This window comes from Melanotaenia boesemani, chromosome 24, assembly GCF_017639745.1.
Source record: "Melanotaenia boesemani isolate fMelBoe1 chromosome 24, fMelBoe1.pri, whole genome shotgun sequence".
In the NCBI taxonomy this organism is placed as follows: domain Eukaryota; kingdom Metazoa; phylum Chordata; class Actinopteri; order Atheriniformes; family Melanotaeniidae; genus Melanotaenia; species Melanotaenia boesemani.
In genome coordinates this window covers 3,316,120-3,337,563 of record NC_055705.1, presented here as the reverse complement: position 1 = coordinate 3,337,563, position 21,444 = coordinate 3,316,120, and the positions used below count along the sequence as shown (strand labels likewise).

The 21,444-nt window shown below is 42.7% G+C and overlaps 2 protein-coding genes across 2 annotated transcripts in view; one reads left to right on the top strand and one right to left on the bottom strand.

The window, feature by feature from the left end:
- Window positions 1-21,444, top strand: part of LOC121635284 (zinc finger protein 665-like) — a 645,425-nt gene that overhangs the window by 205,399 nt on the left and 418,582 nt on the right. The window lies entirely within an intron of this gene.
- LOC121635918 lies at window positions 28-5,131 on the bottom strand. Its single transcript, XM_041979335.1, has 11 exons — window positions 4,538-5,131; window positions 2,976-3,084; window positions 2,380-2,483; window positions 2,003-2,275; window positions 1,828-1,921; window positions 1,603-1,670; window positions 1,274-1,495; window positions 1,115-1,180; window positions 849-980; window positions 151-277; window positions 28-35 (listed from the first exon to the last, which is right to left on the bottom strand). Exons 2-11 carry the CDS (start codon window positions 3,082-3,084, stop codon window positions 28-30), a joined length of 1,203 nt encoding a protein of 400 aa, XP_041835269.1. The 5' UTR covers window positions 4,538-5,131.

The following is a 21,444-nucleotide window of genomic DNA, read 5'->3' as shown; positions in this document are numbered from 1 at the left end:
CAGGAGATACTATGTGTTTGGCTGCAGCTACAACACTACATGAAATGAGTGCGTCATTAGCGTTATCATAAAGAGTTTGAACTGTAGTCCCTGAAACAAGAGGAACCGGTGGACCTGCAGAACACAAACAAGGGTTAGAGGAACTCCTACCTGTGGTGGCTTCTTGTGTGCGCTGCAAGCCACCACCCGCTGGCACCTGGACACCCATCGGAACCGCCTCGGAACAGCTGGGCCCTGGCACGTCACAGGCAGACACCAGGCTTGGTGTGGCCTCAACCTACATTTAAACAAAAACATAAATTCCCACATTAAACTATACACAAAGACAAAAGAAAAAAAATATAGATTTCCATTCCTTTCATTTTTAGAGTGAAATGATATTGATGCTTTTTTAGTTCATGTTCAGTGAAACTAACTTGACAAAAACAGACTATGTTCATCATAAACAAAATGCAATGAAAATTCAGAAATGATTGACAAATTTGCGCTACCTTTTCCACCGCTGCGTCTGTTGGAGGTGTCCGCTAAAAATATAAACATGAAAACCCCCATTAATAATGACACTTTGGCATGCCTGCTGCTACATGTATTATACCACAAAAAATATGCATTAGAAACATTACACACCTGCTGCCTAACCCGCTTCTGCTTAATGACAGCAGACCTGCGACGAGGTTCCTCAGGCAAGGGCTAAAAAAATAAATAAATAAATAAAATAAATAACAAAGGTATAAGTATCTGTACAATATCTCCTTGAGAAATTATCTGCAATATCATTAAGATAAAAAGGTGGTAGAAAGAAAGCTATTTTACTATGACACAAATAAAAGAATCTCCAAAACAATTACCGGGTTGCCTGTAGGAAAGTCGCCAAGAGCCGATGGAAAAGACTTATCCACGGCAGCCAGAATAGATGTAGAGAACCGGACAGGATTGAGTGGGATGAAACACTCCCTTAAGGCCACCGGAGTGCCATCCGCCTGCAAAATAAAAGCACAAACATAGTTTCAGGCAATTTCTGTGTAACACTTTTCTAACAGAAAATAAATAAATACAGTCACACAAACTAAACTATTATCATGTAACTGTTTAATCTAAAAAGATAAAAACAAACCTGACGGGGAACCACCCTCCTCTTGGGTGAAGCAGGGGCAGGCCCAGCTTCTCCCGAATGGTTCCTCTGTAATGTCACATAATGAGGAATACAGATTAATCAAATACTCATCTTTAACCATAAATGATCTAAATCCGTGATGAATATTCAGCCTATTACCTTCCTGCCCGATTCCACCAGCGTCCACTCGGAAGGGGGTGGACGTGTAGCTGGTACCTCCCCCTTCACAACCACTCTGGGAGCAATCCTTGGCACAGATGGCTTAGGAGACACCTGGCGTTGCACCGGTGGCACAGGTGCTGGTGTCTCCAGTTGCTGGTAGGCGGCACCCCACAGCAACTGCACAAGGATTGGCATCCCAACGTTATCACTAAGGTGGATCTACAAAAAAAATGTGAAAATGAAATTTATGCAAGTTACACATTCTGTCAAACATGACATGTTAGTATTTTTAGATGTGTTCCATCAGGGCAATAGTTTGCACTTACACCATCAGGGCACCACAACTCCCGACGTCCCAGGGGGAAATGGTCAGCCATGTGCCAATACTTGACACCTAAACGACATTAACATCATATATTAGAAAAATAAGGAGTACATGTATCAATTTCATTATTACAAACAATACAATTGAAATACAATCATACACACTTCATTTAAAAAACCCATGAACACATAATTACTATCAAGTCCACATTTTATCCTGAACTTACCCAGACGTACTGACTGACGGTGGAACTCCTGCCGCATGAGTTCTTGGTATTCCCCTGAGACCGTAAGTCGCGGGACAAAATCCATCACAAAGACCTTTAGAAAGAAGAAATAATTCTTCAGTAACTGCAAAGTCAGCGTTAAAAATGTCACCACCCTAAAATAGATGTATCATACCTTCGGCCAGCGTTCGCACGCTGTCCTCAAATATTGGCTAAAAGCCTGTCCCGCTTCATCAACGGTTCGGCTGGCCGTAAGGTTGTTGCTGGGGGCCATAATACAGACTGCGTCTGGGACCAGGGGAATCACCGCATGTGAAACCTCTGTACGCAGCTGATTAGCGTCGGCACCGGGAGTCGCCATAATGCCAAAAGACAGCTTTTCTCCTGGCATTTTGACTATCCCATCAGCAACAGCGCGAAGATGGGAGTCTCCAACAAGCAAAACGAACTAGAAATGACAAAAGAAACAGCAGCACACAAAAGCTAAATGAATAGCTTCTCAAGATAAAAATCAGAAGGTATTCTCTGTACTACATGTGTGATTTATTATACCTTCTTGTCTGGAGTTCCCTCAGGGATGACCAGCTTGTTACTACGCCCAGTATAGACACTCACTGGCCATCTACGGACTTTGTGGCGCAAGCCTGTGCCACGCTCTGTTGAGAGAAAAAAAAACCTTCAGTAAAGTTAATATATACCGTAAAGCTTATTATTACTATTATTAATAATCAATTATAATGGCATATGAAATATATGCTAAGTATACAAAGACATTTATGAAATTTAAAAACCGTAAAAAATAAATAATGAAAACTAATAAGATCTTCAGAATTTTTTAAATGGTTTTTAAAACTTAGGTCATTTTATATTTAGCATATATTTTATGCAATTAGAATTATACATTAATAAAAAATTTGATTATCATTATTAGTACTTCATATAATCATTATTGTTATTTTATGTCAGTATATTTTATTTAATTTATCATCATATTATACATTAAACATTTGATATATTTCGTGTAATTTTGTGATAATGTATATTTTATATATATATTATCATCACCATAAAAAAGCAGAATCAAACATATTAAACACAAACAATTAAAAAAAAAAGAAAAAGAAATCAAGAAATAAATAAATACATACGTCCACAAAATGGAGCGGAAGGCTGTGCATGACCAACTCGGAGCGTGAGTTGGTCAACATTGCGCTTCTTAGCGGCTTCAGAACGTAGGTACGACTTCCCACGCGGCATCTACAAAGACAGAAAAACATTAAAGTATTTACAATTTGTGATTTGATTATTGAACAGTAACAAAGTCGTTCATTCTTCTGAAATTCTTGGTTAAGAATTCTCTGAAACCAAAAAGTCATAAAAAGGTGTAAAAGTATTATTTCAGATCACTAAAAAGAGGGGAATATATATAAGTAAGGGGGAATGACAATGTAAGCCGAAGAGGACAAAAAGATAGGCAACCAGGATGCAAAGAAGCCTGGAAATCATTCTTTCATCACATTTCTGAGAAAGCAGAATGGTTAATGTCAACTCCTAGGCATATTCTCTGTCAAGATTCAATTCATCTCCATTTAAATTACATATATAAATAAAGCCAAGGACAATGAATGACACTAACTTTCAAAGAAAAAGCTAAACATTTCAGTGTTACATTAAACTAGAATACAAACTGGGAAAAAAGAGAGAAAAACATACAGTGAGAAAGCAAGAGATAAGGACACAGAGACAAACAGACAAGAGAGAGACAGAGTCAGATAAAGACAGACAGAGACAAAGAGAGACAGACAGGCTTGAAAAAGAGATAGATAAAGAGACAGAGTGAGAGAAAGAGACAGACAGATAGATAGATACCATAGATAGATAAATGTAACACAAACAAAAAAAAAAATACATATTCAAACCACAATGAATCCTTCAATATTCACAGTATGGCCACCATAACTGGATCAGAAATTTAATACAACACTCAAGCTCATAAAACATGCCAAAAAAAAAAAAAACCCAGCAAAAAAAAAAAAAAAAAAAAAAAAGGATGAAGAAATCACACACATTAAAACCACAGTGCTCCCTTAAATATTCATGCTCTGAACATAACTGCAGCACAAATGTAACAGTAGTCATGCACAGCTCATGAAACAGGCCACAAACCAGAAAACCTCAGCAAAAAAAGAAATCACACAGATTAAAACCACAGTGCTTCCTTAAATATTCATGCTCTGAACATGCAGCACAAATGTAACAGTACTCACACCAGAAAACCTCAGAAAGAAAAAAAAAGAAGAAAAAAACGCTTTCAAACAACCCTAACGCCTTAAATATTTAGGCTATGACTTCCATTCAAACATTTTCTGAAAGCTAAGAAAAAGACCTTTCTGACGATATATAATAATGCCATGGTAATATCTAGGCCTGCAACAAACTCCACAGCAGGACAACATGGAGCTCCACACGAAGCACACAGCGGTTGAAGCAAAGTCCGCAGCCACGTGAAAAACACACGAACTGGATCATTTTAACAGCCGAAGTTAACAGCAATCCGTTACAAACAAAAGCATTACTACCATTCTGTGTTTAAATAAGCTTAGCATACGTTCACAGTTAGCCAAATTCAAATGATGCAAAACGAGCGTGCCAACACTCAAACGAAAATTACACTTTCATACCTGCGTATTTACTGAAAAATAAACCTTACCTTGTATCGCTGGGAAGGCAGCTGCAGTCTGATAATCCACCAAATATCCTCAACAGCAAAAACTCTCTTTGAAAGCTTTTGAAAGCAAAGGGTGGCTTGCCTTTCTCTGAGTATGCTTACGCAGTCACAGATAGAGACAAACCGGACGAGTAACTGGCGATGGCTGCTTATAAGTGCAAGTTTGAAATTTGCTTCAGCCAATCAGCATGCACGGACAGAAAACAACCTCTTTTTATTGGTCTAAAATGATGCTTGGTAACGTTACAGGAAATCAGATGACAAAACTGCTTGTCCAACACCGATGACTGTCAGACAAAAAAACAAATAATTAAAAACAAAACAAAACACATAATTACATCTGATGAGAACCATTTTAAACCCTTCATGTCTGAATTTATTTAACTAATGGAAAAACAAAATAAAGAAATAAATTAGGGAACATAACAAAGAAAAAAACAAATCATATAAACCATCAAACTAATAATTAGCAATAAAGATCAACAATGAACCATTGAAAATAAACACATGGACAAGAGTGAATGAATTATTACATAATTGACACTATATAAAATACACAACATATAAATACACATAGAGTAACATGACATTCCTTCAGTAGATAAAGATAAATCAAAGAAATTCAACCATAAGCACAGAACCAAAACATATCATACAACATAATAATAAACATTCAGAAAAATCAGTATATAATATTTTCCTCATGTCTGCACACTGAAATAAATGCAGGACAGATGAAAAAAAAACTAATAATAATTAACAGACAAATGAATGGTTGCACTCACCTCACTGCAGGCTCAATACTCACTTTATACAACATACACAATAAAAGAACAATGACAAATCTATTTAATATTAAACTGAAATCTCTGCCAATACAGTTCATATTTAACATAAATTTAAAGCATGTGGAGAAAACCACACACTATCATGTCTTGCCTGTTAAAAGTGATAATTAATGGAAGTTGTGTTGCTCCCCTTGTGATGGGCACTCAGAGATTGCAGATGTCTGGAAGCTAAAGGTCACGAAGGCATAAATAAATACATGTAGATGCCATCTCTGACGTTGCAGTCCATAGGAATAATGCATCAACTGCCCACCATCTTGGGCTGGACGAAGCTGCGTATACTTACTGCATTAGTCAACTGAAACAGAGGTCTATCAACAAAAAACATGCTGGATTTCCATACCATTTTTAATCGGTTTGGTTTATTATAAATGTCAAACATATTTATAATACAACAGATTCATTTGTTTTATTTATATCATACACTTACACACACTAAGATACACACACCCACACGCATACAGATTTTTTTTGTCCAAAACTCAAAGAAATAATAATAGTGATGCTCATATATGGAGTCATATTTGTGCTTTCATTATGAATTATATGAAATATAAATAAAACATAAGGGAAAGAGAAGAAGTCAAAACCACACAAATTGGTAAGAGTAGGTACTTAAGGGTTCATTCAGAAGGTACTGTTTATAATAGTGTATTTTATAATCATTTAGTCCTGTCAAAGTCCTCTGGGTTAAAGTGACGGCTGCAGGCGGCTGAACAGTCATTCGATACAAAGTCTCTCCTTCTGAGTGCTGCTACCCATGCTGCCTCCTCCATTTATCTTCTGGAAACATACAAAACAAATCCATCTGAACGTTGTCTGTTCTCAGTTCTTCTGTAACTACAGTTCAGCAGTTAAAGTTAATGTTAGCGCCATGAAACTGATTTAATAGATAATGTGGAATTAACATGACCTAATTAGCACAATATGAAATGCCTGATTGCCAGACACCACTTAAGTCATCTTACGGTAATCATCAACTTACTAAAACACATTTCTGATTTTATTGTCCTGACATAAGCCAGTTCAATTGCTGTTGACTTAAGACATACACCAAATTCAACAAGTTCATAAGTTAAATAATATAAAACCACGAATACCTTGTTAAATGTCATCTCTTGTTTCTTGGTCTCGTTTCTTTCACAGAAACATCTGTATGCAGCACTAAAATCTGGCATTTTGGTTTCACAGACATTCCCACTGCTCTGACCAGGTCTGAATGCTTGTCAGAAACCCAGCCCAAGATGGTGGCTGCCTTGATGTGCCACTGAGGCATCTATGTGTATATATCTCTGTCACGAAGGCCTCTGATATCATTATTGAACTATCTAACTCATCAATATCATCCTTGGAGACCTCATGATTGAAAATATCACAATCTCCTTACACCATCATGATTAAAATGGCTGCCTGTGAGGTTTCTGTCCCTCGCCATCAAACAGGAAGTGACTATAACTCTGGACTCACTTGACCAAAGTACCTGATATTTGGCAGTTGTCATTAAAGTCCCAACCTCAACATGTTAGTACATGATCAAACGCTATAGCGCCACCTACTGGCCATGTCCATATCTGCGGATATTAAAACCATGCTGTTGTTTGTATTTATTTCACACAACTGTTCAGTACATGGTCAAGAACACTTCTGATGCATTTTTGGGCCCAGAGATGTACCAGTTGATCCCCAGTGGGCGACAATGTCCACTCAAGGCATAAAACCTGGGGACGAGTGTGCATACGGCTGCAAGCGAGAGCAGGCATGTTGGGGCAGGGACGTTACCACTCATGCGGCGGTGCAATAGGCCGCAGCGGCGCCAGAGGTGCGAGGGCCTTCATCGCTGCTTGCAGCTTTAATTATTCTTATTATTCTCCCGTCAAATGAATTGCATTTTTGGGGGTCTCAACATACCCCAAAACTCACCAAATTTTGCGTACCCCCCCAAAGGAATGTGAAAAATTTCATATTTTGGGGTGCTCGGGACTGTTCGGGCAAAATTGAACAAGAGCGCCACCTATTTATGGTGCCCCGCCACTGCACGTCATCAATCTTTATGAAACTCACTACACATGTTCTAAATGCTCAGGCGAACAAAAAATCCTCTTGGAGAACTGCTCTAAAAAAAACAGGAAGGCGGCCATTTTGGGTCAAAGTCGCCATTTTGGCGTTTTACTGACCTCGCATTTGAACGAACTCCTCCTAGAGATATTATCGTATTGACACCAAAATGGCTGAGGATGTTCAGAAGGCATGTGTGATCAAAAGTTATGCAAAACTCTCTCAAAGGAGTAACGGCGTACAGGGGGCGTGGCCTCAAAGTTTGATGTCTCGCCATGAAAGACGAAATTGATATAACTCCCACATAAAACAACTTTTCTGACCCAAAATGGCCTCGTATGATACTAGTCCCATCCTCAACACATCTATGTGGTCATTATTGGATTATGAATAGGCCACGCCCCCTGGCAACAGGAAGTCATGTTTTTTACTCGAAGACCCACTTCTCTGACGTTTTGAACACAACCGGGGTCAAACTGCATCAGACACCTGAAAACAAGTTGGGGATGATATCCGGTGAAGACTGTTGCTCTACACTGCAAAGCAAGACCGTGGCGCCATGGCGAACTTCGATAAGACGCCATGACATCATCAATCACTATAACTCCCTCATTTTTCACCCAATCACCATCAAACTCACAGGGCTTAGTCATGGTCCGGTCCCGAACAGACCCATATGACCACTTCCGGTCTAGCCCTAAGCCCCGCCCACTTTCAACAGGAAGTGCTACTTTGCAGTTGTCGTGGTCCTTCTCCTCAGGCATGAACCCCAGACACTTGAAAGTGCTTCACAACAGGTCAAACCCTTTCATGATACCACAATAAAAATCTCAAGTTCCTTCGCCAAACGTAACCATGGCGAATATTGGTCCGACGCCACCAAACAGGAAGTACTTGTAACTCACCCTGTGTACCATCGATCTCCACCAAACTCGGCAGGAAGGATCGTATTCAGACGTGGAACTGAGCCAAATTGACATATGCTGGAATAGTGACATAGTGGCTCTATAGCGCCCCCTACAATATTTTGATGAACCAGCCCCGCCCCCTACGTGGACCGACATGCATGAAATTCACCACATTGATTTACTATGCCAGGATGCACAAAACTGTCCATTAGACCTATAGGCTAATTTCAACAGGAAGTCGGCCATTTTGTAAAACGTGTCATTTTCAGGGTCATTTTGGCCTGTTTCTTGCCATTGCATTTGAACGAACTCCTCCTACAGATTTTATCGTATTTACCTCAAAATCACTCTGAAGCTTCCAGAGGCATGTGTGATCAAAAGTTATGCAAAACTTTCTCAAAGGAGAAAGGGCATGGCGGGGGCGTGGCCTCAAACTTTGATATCTCGCCATGAGAGACGAAACTGATATAACTTACATAAAAAACAACCTATCTTGACCAAAATGGCCACGTACGATGTCATTTCCATGCTGACCACATCTACATGTCCAGATGTTGTCAACGCCATAGCCCCGCCCCCTGGAAACAGGAAGTAGCCCATGTTTTACCATTGAAAACCTAAAAAACACCATCAAACTCATCAACATCGTTCTTTGAGACCTCATCATTGAAAATATCACAATCTCCTTCCACCATAATGATTTAAATGGATGCCTGGGAGGTTTCAGTTCCTCGCCATCAAACAGGAAGTGGCTATAACTCTGGACTCGGTTGACCAAAGGAGGTGATTGTTGGCAGTTGTCATTAAAGTCCCAAACTCAACATGTTAGTACATGATCAAACAATATAGCGCCACCTACTGGCCATGTTGATATCTGCGGATATTAAAACCATGCTTTTCTTTATATTTATTTCACAATATTGGTCAGAACATGGTCACGAACACATCTGATGTCATTATTGGGCCCATTGATGTATGAGATGATGGTCAGAGGGAGACAATGACCACCCAAGGCAGAAAAAAGGGGGACGAATGAGATGTACGGCTGCCGGCCAGAGCCAATTTGCTTGGGGAGGGAGGCTGCCGGCTGGTAGGGCGGTGCAATAGGCCCGAGCGGCGCCAGAGGTGCGAGGGCCTTCATCGCTGCTTGCAGCTTTAATTATTCTTATTCTTATTCTTTTTCTTCCGTCAAATGAATTGCATTTTTGGGGGTCTCAACATACCCCAAAACTCACCAAATTTTGCGTACCCCCCCAAAGGAATGTGAAAAATTTAATAATTTGGGGTGCTCGGGACTGTTCAGGCAAAACTGAACCAGAGCGCCACCTATTTGTGATGCCCCTCCATTGCAAGTTAGCAATCTTCATGAAACTTTGTACACATGTTCCACATGGTGGGGGAACAAAAAAAGAAATTATAGTATAGGTCTAAATAAAACAGGAAGTCGGCCATTTTGGGTCAAAGTCGCCATTTTGGCGTTTTACTGACCTCGCATTTGAACGAACTCCTCCTAGAGATATTATCGTATTGACACCAAAATGGCTCAGGATGTTCAGAAGGCATGTGTGATCAAAAGTTATGCAAAACTCTCTCAAAGGAGTAAGGGCGTACAGGGGGCGTGGCCTCAAAGTTTGATGTCTCGCCATGAAAGACGAAATTGATATAACTCCCACATAAAACAACTTTTCTGACCCAAAATGGCCTCGTATGATACTAGTCCCATCCTCAACACATCTACGTGGTCATTATTGGATTATGAATAGGCCACGCCCCCTGGCAACAGGAAGTCATGTTTTTTACTCGAAGACCCACTTCTCTGACGTTTTGAACACAACCGGGGTCAAACTGCATCAGACACCTGAAAACAAGTTGGGGATGATATCCGGTGAAGACTGTTGCTCTACACTGCAAAGCAAGACCGTGGCGCCATGGCGAACTTCGATAAGACGCCATGACATCATCAATCACTATAACTCCCTCATTTTTCACCCAATCACCATCAAACTCACAGGGCTTAGTCATGGTCCGGTCCCGAACACACCCATATGACCACTTCCGGTCTAGCCCTAAGCCCCGCCCACTTTCAACAGGAAGTGCTTTTTTGCAGTTGTCGTGGTCCTTCTCCTCAGGCATGAACCCCAGACACTTGAAAGTGCTTCACAACAGGTCAAACCCTTTCATGATACTACAATAAAAATCTCAAGTTCCTTCGCCAAACGTAACCATGGCGAATCTTGGTCCGACGCCATCAAACAGGAAGTACTTGTAACTCACCCGGTGTACCATCGATCTCCACCAAACTCGGCAGGAAGGATCGTATTCAGACGTGGAACTGAGCCAAATTGACATATGCTGGAATAGTGACATAGTGGCTCTATAGCGCCCCCTACAATATTTTGATCAACCAGCCCGCCCCCTACGTGGACCGACATGCATGAAATTCACCACATTGATTTACTATGCCAGGATGCACAAAACTGTCCATTACACCTATAGGCTAATTTCAACAGGAAGTCGGCCATTTTGTAAAACGTGTCATTTTCAGGGTCATTTTGGCCTGTTTCTTGCCATTGCATTTGAACGAACTCCTCCTACAGACTTTATCGTATTTACCTCAAAATCACTCTGAAGCTTCCAGAGGCATGTGTGATCAAAAGTTATGCAAAACTTTCTCAAAGGAGAAAGGGCATGGCGGGGGCGTGGCCTCAAACTTTGATATCTCGCCATGAGAGACGAAACTGACATAACTTACATATAAAACAACCTATCTTGACCAAAATGGCCCCGTTTGATGTCATTTCCATGCTGACCACATCTACATGTCCAGATGTTGTCACCTGGACATTGCTCAACGCTGCATGGCCAGACGGTGGCGTCATGACAAACTTGGATAAAACGCCATGACATCATTAATCAGTATAAATCCCTCAATTTTCATCCAATCACCATCACACTCACAGTAATTACTCAGGGTCTGTTCCTGAACAGATACATTGAACTACTTCTGGTCTTGGTCTAAGCCCCGCCCACTTTCAACAGGAAGTGTCTTTTTCAGACACTGGGGTCCCTCTCCTCAGGAATGAACTCCACACACTCAAAAGTGCTTCAGATCAGGTCAAACTCTTTCGTGATACTACCGAAAACAATCCTCAAGTTCCTTCCTCAAGCAAAACCATGGCGAATGGCGTTCATCGCCATGAAACAGGAAGTATTTGCAACTGACCCATAGTACTCCCGATCTCCACCAAACTCGGCAGGAAGGACAGTGGTCAGGCCTGGAACTGATTTAAATAGACATATGCTGGTTATGTGGCTCTATAGCGCCCCCTATAATTATTTATTCTATCAGCTCCAACCACTGCTTTGACTGACATTCATGAAATGTGGCATATTTATATAACATGCCAGTACAAACCAAAAAGCCTCTTCATGTCCTGATGTTTTCAACGCCATAGCCCCGCCCCCTGGAAACAGGAAGTACCCCTTTTATCCCATTGAAAACCCTACACACCTACTCAAACTCATCAATATTATCCTTGATGAACACATGACTCACAATATAACAAACTGCTTACACCATCATGAATAAAATGGCTGCCTGTGAGGTTTCTGTCCCTCGCCATCAAACAGGAAGTGGCTATAACTCTGGACTCGGTTGACCCAATGACGTGATACTTGGCAGTTGTCATTAAAGTCCGAACCTCAACATGTTAGTACAAGATCAAACACTATAGCTCCACCTACTGGCCATGTTGATATCTGCAGATCTTAAAAGCATGATTTTGTTTGGATTTGTTTCACACTATTGGTCAGAACAAGGTCATGACCACTTCTGATGTCATTATTAGGCCCATTGATGTATGAGATGATGGTCAGAGAGAGACAATGACCACACGAGGCAGAAACATGGGGACGACTGAGCGTACGGCTGCCAGCCAGAGCGAGCTTGCTTGGGGAGGGAGGTTGCCAGGCTGACGGGGGCGGTGCAATAGGCCAGAGCGGCGCCAGAGGTGCGAGGGCCTTCATCGCTGCTTGCAGCTTTAATTAGGCCCGAGCACCGAAGGCGGTGCGAAGGCCTATTGAAATGCAAGCGTTTATTATTATTCTTATTATTCTCCCGTCAAATGAATTGCATTTTTGGGGGTCTCAACATACCCCAAAACTCACCAAATTTTGCGTACCCTCCCAAAGGAATGTGAAAAATTTCATATTTTGGGGTGCTCGGGACTGTTCGGGCAAAATTGAACAAGAGCGCCACCTATTTATGGTGCCCCGCCACTGCACGTCATCAATCTTTATGAAACTCACTACACATGTTCTAAATGCTCAGGCGAACAAAAAATCCTCTTGGAGAACTGCTCTAAAAAAAACAGGAAGGCGGCCATTTTGGGTCAAAGTCGCCATTTTGGCGTTTTACTGACCTCGCATTTGAACGAACTCCTCCTAGAGATATTATCGTATTGACACCAAAATGGCTGAGGATGTTCAGAAGCCATGTGTGATCAAAAGTTATGCAAAACTCTCTCAAAGGAGTAACGGCGTACAGGGGGCGTGGCCTCAAAGTTTGATGTCTCGCCATGAAAGACGAAATTGATATAACTCCCACATAAAACAACTTTTCTGACCCAAAATGGCCTCGTATGATACTAGTCCCATCCTCAACACATCTATGTGGTCATTATGGGATTATGAATAGGCCACGCCCCCTGGCAACAGGAAGTCATGTTTTTTACTCGAAGACCCACTTCTCTGACGTTTTGAACACAACCGGGGTCAAACTGCATCAGACACCTGAAAACAAGTTGGGGATGATATCCGGTGAAGACTGTTGCTCTACGCTGCAAAGCAAGACCGTGGCGCCATGGCGAACTTCGATAAGACGCCATGACATCATCAATCACTATAACTCCCTCATTTTTCACCCAATCACCATCAAACTCACAGGGCTTAGTCATGGTCCGGTCCCGAACACACCCATATGACCACTTCCGGTCTAGCCCTAAGCCCCGCCCACTTTCAACAGGAAGTGCTTTTTTGCAGTTGTCGTGGTCCTTCTCCTCAGGCATGAACCCCAGACACTTGAAAGTGCTTCACAACAGGTCAAACCCTTTCATGATACTACAATAAAAATCTCAAGTTCCTTCGCCAAACGTAACCATGGCGAATCTTGGTCCGACGCCATCAAACAGGAAGTACTTGTAACTCACCCGGTGTATCATCGATCTCCACCAAACTTGCCAGGAAGGATCGCAGTCACGTGTGGAACTGAGCCAAATTGACATATGCTGGAATAGTGACATAGTGGCTCTATAGCGCCCCCTACAATATTTTGATCAACCAGCCTCGCCCCCTACGTGGACCGACATGCATGAAATTCACCACATTGATTTACTATGCCAGGATGCACAAAACTGTCCATTACACCTTTTTGCTAATTTCAACAGGAAGTCGGCCATTTTGTAAAACGTGTCATTTTCAGGGTCATTTTGGCCTGTTTCTTGCCATTGCATTTGAACGAACTCCTCCTACAGATTATATCGTATTTACCTCAAAATCACTCTGAAGCTTCCAGAGGCATGTGTGATCAAAAGTTATGCAAAACTTTCTCAAAGGAGAAAGGGCATGGCGGGGGCGTGGCCTCAAACTTTGATATCTCGCCATGAGAGACGAAACTGACATAACTTACATATAAAACAACCTATCTTGACCAAAATGGCCCCGTTTGATGTCATTTCCATGCTGACCACATCTACATGTCCAGATGTTGTCACCTGGACATTGCTCAACGCTGCATGGCCAGACGGTGGCGTCATGACAAACTTGGATAAAACGCCATGACATCATTAATCAGTATAAATCCCTCAATTTTCATCCAATCACCATCACACTCACAGTAATTACTCAGGGTCTGTTCCTGAACAGATACATTGAACTACTTCTGGTCTTGGTCTAAGCCCCGCCCACTTTCAACAGGAAGTGTCTTTTTCAGACACTGGGGTCCCTCTCCTCAGGAATGAACTCCACACACTCAAAAGTGCTTCAGATCAGGTCAAACTCTTTCGTGATACTACCGAAAACAATCCTCAAGTTCCTTCCTCAAGCAAAACCATGGCGAATGGCGTTCATCGCCATGAAACAGGAAGTATTTGCAACTGACCCATAGTACTTCCCATCTCCACCAAACTCGGCAGGAAGGACAGTGGTCAGGCCTGGAACTGATTTAAATAGACATATGCTGGTTATGTGGCTCTATAGCGCCCCCTATAATTATTTATTCTATCAGCTCCAACCACTGCTTTGACTGACATTCATGAAATGTGGCATATTTATATAACATGCCAGTACAAACCAAAAAGCCTCTTCATGTCCTGATGTTTTCAACGCCATAGCCCCGCCCCCTGGAAACAGGAAGTACCCCTTTTATCCCATTGAAAACCCTACACACCTACTCAAACTCATCAATATTATCCTTGATGAACACATGACTCACAATATAACAAACTGCTTACACCATCATGAATAAAATGGCTGCCTGTGAGGTTTCTGTCCCTCGCCATCAAACAGGAAGTGGCTATAACTCTGGACTCGGTTGACCCAATGACGTGATACTTGGCAGTTGTCATTAAAGTCCGAACCTCAACATGTTAGTACAAGATCAAACACTATAGCTCCACCTACTGGCCATGTTGATATCTGCAGATCTTAAAAGCATGATTGTGTTTGGATTTGTTTCACACTATTGGTCAGAACAAGGTCATGACCACTTCTGATGTCATTATTAGGCCCATTGATGTATGAGATGATGGTCAGAGAGAGACAATGACCACACGAGGCAGAAACATGGGGACGACTGAGCGTACGACTGCCAGCCAGAGCGAGCTTGCTTGGGGAGGGAGGTTGCAGGCCGAGGGGGCGGTGCAATAGGCCAGAGCGGCGCCAGAGGTGCGAGGGCCTTCATCGCTGCTTGCAGCTTTAATTAGGCCCGAGCACCGAAGGCGGTGCGAAGGCCTATTGTAATGCAAGCGTTTATTCTTATTATTATTATTTTTATTTCGCACATTGAATTGCATTTTTGGGGGCCTGAACATGCTCCAAAACTCACCAAATTTTGCGTACCCCCCCATTGGAATGCGAAAAATTTAATAATTTGGGGTGCTCGGGACTGTTCAGGCAAAACTGAACCAGAGCGCCACCTATTTGTGATGCCCCTCCATTGCAAGTTAGCAATCTTCATGAAACTTTGTACACATGTTCCACATGGTGGGGGGAACAAAAAAAGAAATTATAGTATAGGTCTAAATAAAACAGGAAGTCGGCCATTTTGGGTCAAAGTCGCCATTTTGGCGTTTTACTGACCTCGCATTTGAACGAACTCCTCCTAGAGATATTATCGTATTGACACCAAAATGGCTGAGGATGTTCAGAAGGCATGTGTGATCAAAAGTTATGCAAAACTTTCTCAAAGGAGTAACGGCGTACAGGGGGCGTGGCCTCAAAGTTTGATGTCTCGCCATGAAAGACGAAATTGATATAACTCCCACATAAAACAACATTTCTGAACCAAAATGGCCACGTATGATACTAGTCCCATCCTCAACACATCTACGTGGTCATTATTGGATTATGAATAGGCCACGCCCCCTGGCGACAGGAAGTCATGTTTTTTACTCGAAGACCCACTTCTCTGACGTTTTGAACACAACCGGGGTCAAACTGCATCAGACACCTGAAAACAAGTTGGGGATGATATCCGGTGAAGACTGTTGCTCTACACTGCAAGGCGAGACCGTGGCGCCATGGCGAACTTCGATAAGACGCCATGACATCATCAATCACTATAACTCCCTCATTTTTCACCCAATCACCATCAAACTCACAGGGCTTAGTCATGGTCCGGTCCCGAACACACCCATATGACCACTTCCGGTCTAGCCCTAAGCCCCGCCCACTTTCAACAGGAAGTGCTTTTTTGCAGTTGTCGTGGTCCTTCTCCTCAGGCATGAACCCCAGACACTTGAAAGTGCTTCACAACAGGTCAAACCCTTTCATGATACTACAATAAAAATCTCAAGTTCCTTCGCCAAACGTAACCATGGCGAATCTTGGTCCGACGCCATCAAACAGGAAGTACTTGTAACTCACCCGGTGTATCATCGATCTCCACCAAACTCGGCAGGAAGGATCGTATTCAGACGTGGAACTGAGCCAAATTGACATATGCTGGAATAGTGACATAGTGGCTCTATAGCGCCCCCTACAATATTTTGATCAACCAGCCTCGCCCCCTACGTGGACCGACATGCATGAAATTCACCACATTGATTTACTATGCCAGGATGCACAAAACTGTCCATTACACCTTTTTGCTAATTTCAACAGGAAGTCGGCCATTTTGTAAAACGTGTCATTTTCAGGGTCATTTTGGCCTGTTTCTTGCCATTGCATTTGAACGAACTCCTCCTACAGATTATATCGTATTTACCTCAAAATCACTCTGAAGCTTCCAGAGGCATGTGTGATCAAAAGTTATGCAAAACTTTCTCAAAGGAGAAAGGGCATGGCGGGGGCGTGGCCTCAAACTTTGATATCTCGCCATGAGAGACGAAACTGACATAACTTACATATAAAACAACCTATCTTGACCAAAATGGCCCCGTTTGATGTCATTTCCATGCTGACCACATCTACATGTCCAGATGTTGTCACCTGGACATTGCTCAACGCTGCATGGCCAGACGGTGGCGTCATGACAAACTTGGATAAAACGCCATGACATCATTAATCAGTATAAATCCCTCAATTTTCATCCAATCACCATCACACTCACAGTAATTACTCAGGGTCTGTTCCTGAACAGATACATTGAACTACTTCTGGTCTTGGTCTAAGCCCCGCCCACTTTCAACAGGAAGTGTCTTTTTCAGACACTGGGGTCCCTCTCCTCAGGAATGAACTCCACACACTCAAAAGTGCTTCAGATCAGGTCAAACTCTTTCGTGATACTACCGAAAACAATCCTCAAGTTCCTTCCTCAAGCAAAACCATGGCGAATGGCGTTCATCGCCATGAAACAGGAAGTATTTGCAACTGACCCATAGTACTCCCGATCTCCACCAAACTCGGCAGGAAGGACAGTGGTCAGGCCTGGAACTGATTTAAATAGACATATGCTGGTTATGTGGCTCTATAGCGCCCCCTATAATTATTTATTCTATCAGCTCCAACCACTGCTTTGACTGACATTCATGAAATGTGGCATATTTATATAACATGCCAGTACAAACCAAAAAGCCTCTTCTTGTCCTGATGTTTTCAACGCCATAGCCCCGCCCCCTGGAAACAGGAAGTACCCCTTTTATCCCATTGAAAACCCTACACACCTACTCAAACTCATCAATATTATCCTTGATGAACACATGACTCACAATATAACAAACTGCTTACACCATCATGAATAAAATGGCTGCCTGTGAGGTTTCTGTCCCTCGCCATCAAACAGGAAGTGGCTATAACTCTGGACTCGGTTGACCCAATGACGTGATACTTGGCAGTTGTCATTAAAGTCCGAACCTCAACATGTTAGTACAAGATCAAACACTATAGCTCCACCTACTGGCCATGTTGATATCTGCAGATCTTAAAAGCATGATTTTGTTTGGATTTGTTTCACACTATTGGTCAGAACAAGGTCATGACCACTTCTGATGTCATTATTAGGCCCATTGATGTATGAGATGATGGTCAGAGAGAGACAATGACCACACGAGGCAGAAACATGGGGACGACTGAGCGTACGGCTGCCAGCCAGAGCGAGCTTGCTTGGGGAGGGAGGTTGCAGGCCGAGGGGGCGGTGCAATAGGCCAGAGCGGCGCCAGAGGTGCGAGGGCCTTCATCGCTGCTTGCAGCTTAAATTAGGCCGCGAGCGACCGAGGTGCGAAGGCCTTAATGCAGCTTATTCTTATTCTTTTTCTTCCGTCAAATGAATTGCATTTTGGGGGTCTCAACATACCCCAAAACTCACCAAATTTTGCGTACCCCCCCAAAGGAATGTGAAAAATTTCATATTTTGGGGTGCTCGGGACTGTTCGGGCAAAATTGAACAAGAGCGCCACCTATTTATGGTGCCCCGCCACTGCACGTCATCAATCTTTATGAAACTCACTACACATGTTCTAAATGCTCGGGCGAACAAAAAATCCTCTTGGAGAACTGCTCTAAAAAAAACAGGAAGGCGGCCATTTTGGGTCAAAGTCGCCATTTTGGCGTTTTACTGACCTCGCATTTGAACGAACTCCTCCTAGAGATATTATCGTATTGACACCAAAATGGCGAGGATGTTCAGAAGGCATGTGTGATCAAAAGTTATGCAAAACTTTCTCAAAGGAGTAACGGCGTACAGGGGGCGTGGCCTCAAAGTTTGATGTCTCGCCATGAAAGACGAAATTGATATAACTCCCACATAAAACAACATTTCTGACCCAAAATGGCCACGCATGATAGTAGTCCCATCCTCAACACATCTATGTGGTCATTATTGGATTATGAATAGGCCACGCCCCCTGGCGACAGGAAGTCATGTTTTTTACTCGAAGACCCACTTCTCTGACGTTTTGAACACAACCGGGGTCAAACTGCATCAGACACCTGAAAACAAGTTGGGGATGATATCCGGTGAAGACTGTTGCTCTACGCTGCAAAGCAAGACCGTGGCGCCATGGCGAACTTCGATAAGACGCCATGACATCATCAATCAGTATAACTCCCTCATTTTTCACCCAATCACCATCAAACTCACAGGGCTTAGTCATGGTCCGGTCCCGAACACACCCATATGACCACTTCCGGTCTAGCCCTAAGCCCCGCCCACTTTCAACAGGAAGTGCTTTTTTGCAGATGCCGGGGTCCTTCTCCTCAGGCATGAACTCCAGACACTTGAAAGTGCTTCACAACAGGTCAAACCCTTTCATGATACCACAATAAAAATCTCAAGTTCCTTCGCCAAACGTAACCATGGCGAATATTGGTCCGACGCCACCAAACAGGAAGTACTTGTAACTCACCCGGTGTACCCTCGATCTCCACCAAACTTGGTAGGAAGGATCGTAGTCAGATGTGGAACTGAGCCAAACTGACATATGCTGGAATAGCTGCAATATGGCTCTATAGCGCCCCCTACAATATTTTAATCAACCAGCACACCCACTATGCTGACCAACAAGCAACCTATCTACACCAAAATGGCCACATATGATGTCATTTCCATGCTGACCACATCTACATGTCCAGATGTTGTCAACGCCGTAGCCCCACCCCCTGGAAACAGGAAGTACCCCATTTTTTTCCATTGAAAACCTTAAAAACCTACTCAAACTCATCAATATCATCCTTGATGAACTCATGACTCACAATATAACAAACTCTTTACACCATCATGATTAAAATGGCTGCCTGTGAGGTTTCTGTCCCTCGCCATCAAACAGGAAGTGGCTATAACTCTGGACTCGGTTGACCCAAGGACGTGATACTTGGCAGTTGTCATTGAAGTCCGAACCTCAACATGTTAGTACATGATCAAACACTATAGCGCCACCTACTGGCCATGTTGATATCTGCAGATCTTAAAAGCATGATTTTGTTTGGATTTGTTTCACACTATTGGTCAGAACATGGTCATGAACACTTCTGATGTCATTATTAGGCCCATTGATGTATGAGATGATGGTCAGAGAGAGACAATGACCACACGAGGCAGAAACATGGGGACGACTGAGCGTACGGCTGCCAGCCAGAGCGAGCTTGCTTGGGGAGGGAGGTTGCAGGCCGAGGGGGCGGTGCAATAGGCCAGAGCGGCGCCAGAGGTGCGAGGGCCTTCATCGCTGCTTGCAGCTTTAATTATTATTGTTACTATTATCAACTAGTTGTGTAATGACCTACTGGCTAGGATGATCTTAGCTATATATGTTGTAAGTAGTATGGATTACATGGTCTTCTGTATGATGTTTCAAGTCCCCACCCGCACTCCCCACACCCTTTCTGTCCCTCTCTCTCCCCTCCCTCTTCTCTCTACTTTCTTTTCTCTCTCTCTCTCTCTGTCCCCTCCGGTCGAGTCCAGCATTAAGAGTCTGATTTAATAAAGTTTTTCATCAAGAGGGACTTTATACATGTAGTATAAATCCCTGCTTGATAGAGTAAAATTGCCCAGCACCAGACAGCAGCCAGACAATCATTCTGTTTGCAACGATGCTGGACAAGACAGGTTTAAAAAAAAGAAAAAAAAAAAAAAAAAAAAAAAAAAAAAAGCTTTTGTTACTTCATTGTTTCCATGACATTTTGGGTCTCAGTGTACTTGGAACTCTGTGAAGAGAGAAGCTTTTTGATCTTAAATGTGCTCAAATACATACTGAAGTTGTCAGAAGTGGGATTTGAACCCAAACCTCCACAAAAAACTGCAACAGAAACAAAAAAGTACGTCCATTGGCAACCCCTGAACATGGATTCTAGGGAGGGCTTTTGGACAAACTTCACCTTCCCTGCATGGGCTCCCCAAGGGGGTGTAAAGATACACCGGGGGCATTTGTGCGAGCATCCCTCCCCCCTCTAGCCTACAGGGAAAGTAAGAGTGTGTGTTCCTCTGACCACCACTGAGACAACAAATCTTTTATATTTATACTAAATTTGCAGGACTGCACAAATACACCAGGTGGATGAAGAATCTGTCCAAATCCTCTCCCTTTGTCCATGAGCCCTCCCCGTCTACAAAGTGTAGCATTCACCCCATTCAGGAGGAGGCTTCCAGCCCTTACCTGTCAGCAAAAGGGCATTTTGTCCATTTGCAATGCCAGCAATGTAAATTTTGTGTCCAAAACGTGGCATTTTGTCCAAAAAGTGCCATTTTGTGTGTTTGGGAAGTTACAGCTTTTATATGTGAGTCTTAATCATCCTGCAGACTGGATTTTCCAAGATCCAGTAAGTGGCAGGAAGATCTGTGAGTGATGAAAGAGACTTCTTTAAAAGGGCTATGGGCTGTGCTTTACAGGGACATATAAGAGACCAAAATCACACTTTATATAAGTTACAG

Coding starts and splice junctions, on each gene's coding strand:
- LOC121635918 (XM_041979335.1), bottom strand. CDS start 3,084: ATGCCGCGTGGGAAGTCGTACCTACGTTCTGAAGCCGCTAAGAAGCGC. Junction 2,484..2,975: donor TTCCGCTCCATTTTGTGGAC/GTATGTATTTAT, acceptor TTCTCTCAACAG/AGCGTGGCACAGGCTTGCGC. Junction 2,276..2,379: donor AGGGAACTCCAGACAAGAAG/GTATAATAAATC, acceptor TGTCATTTCTAG/TTCGTTTTGCTTGTTGGAGA.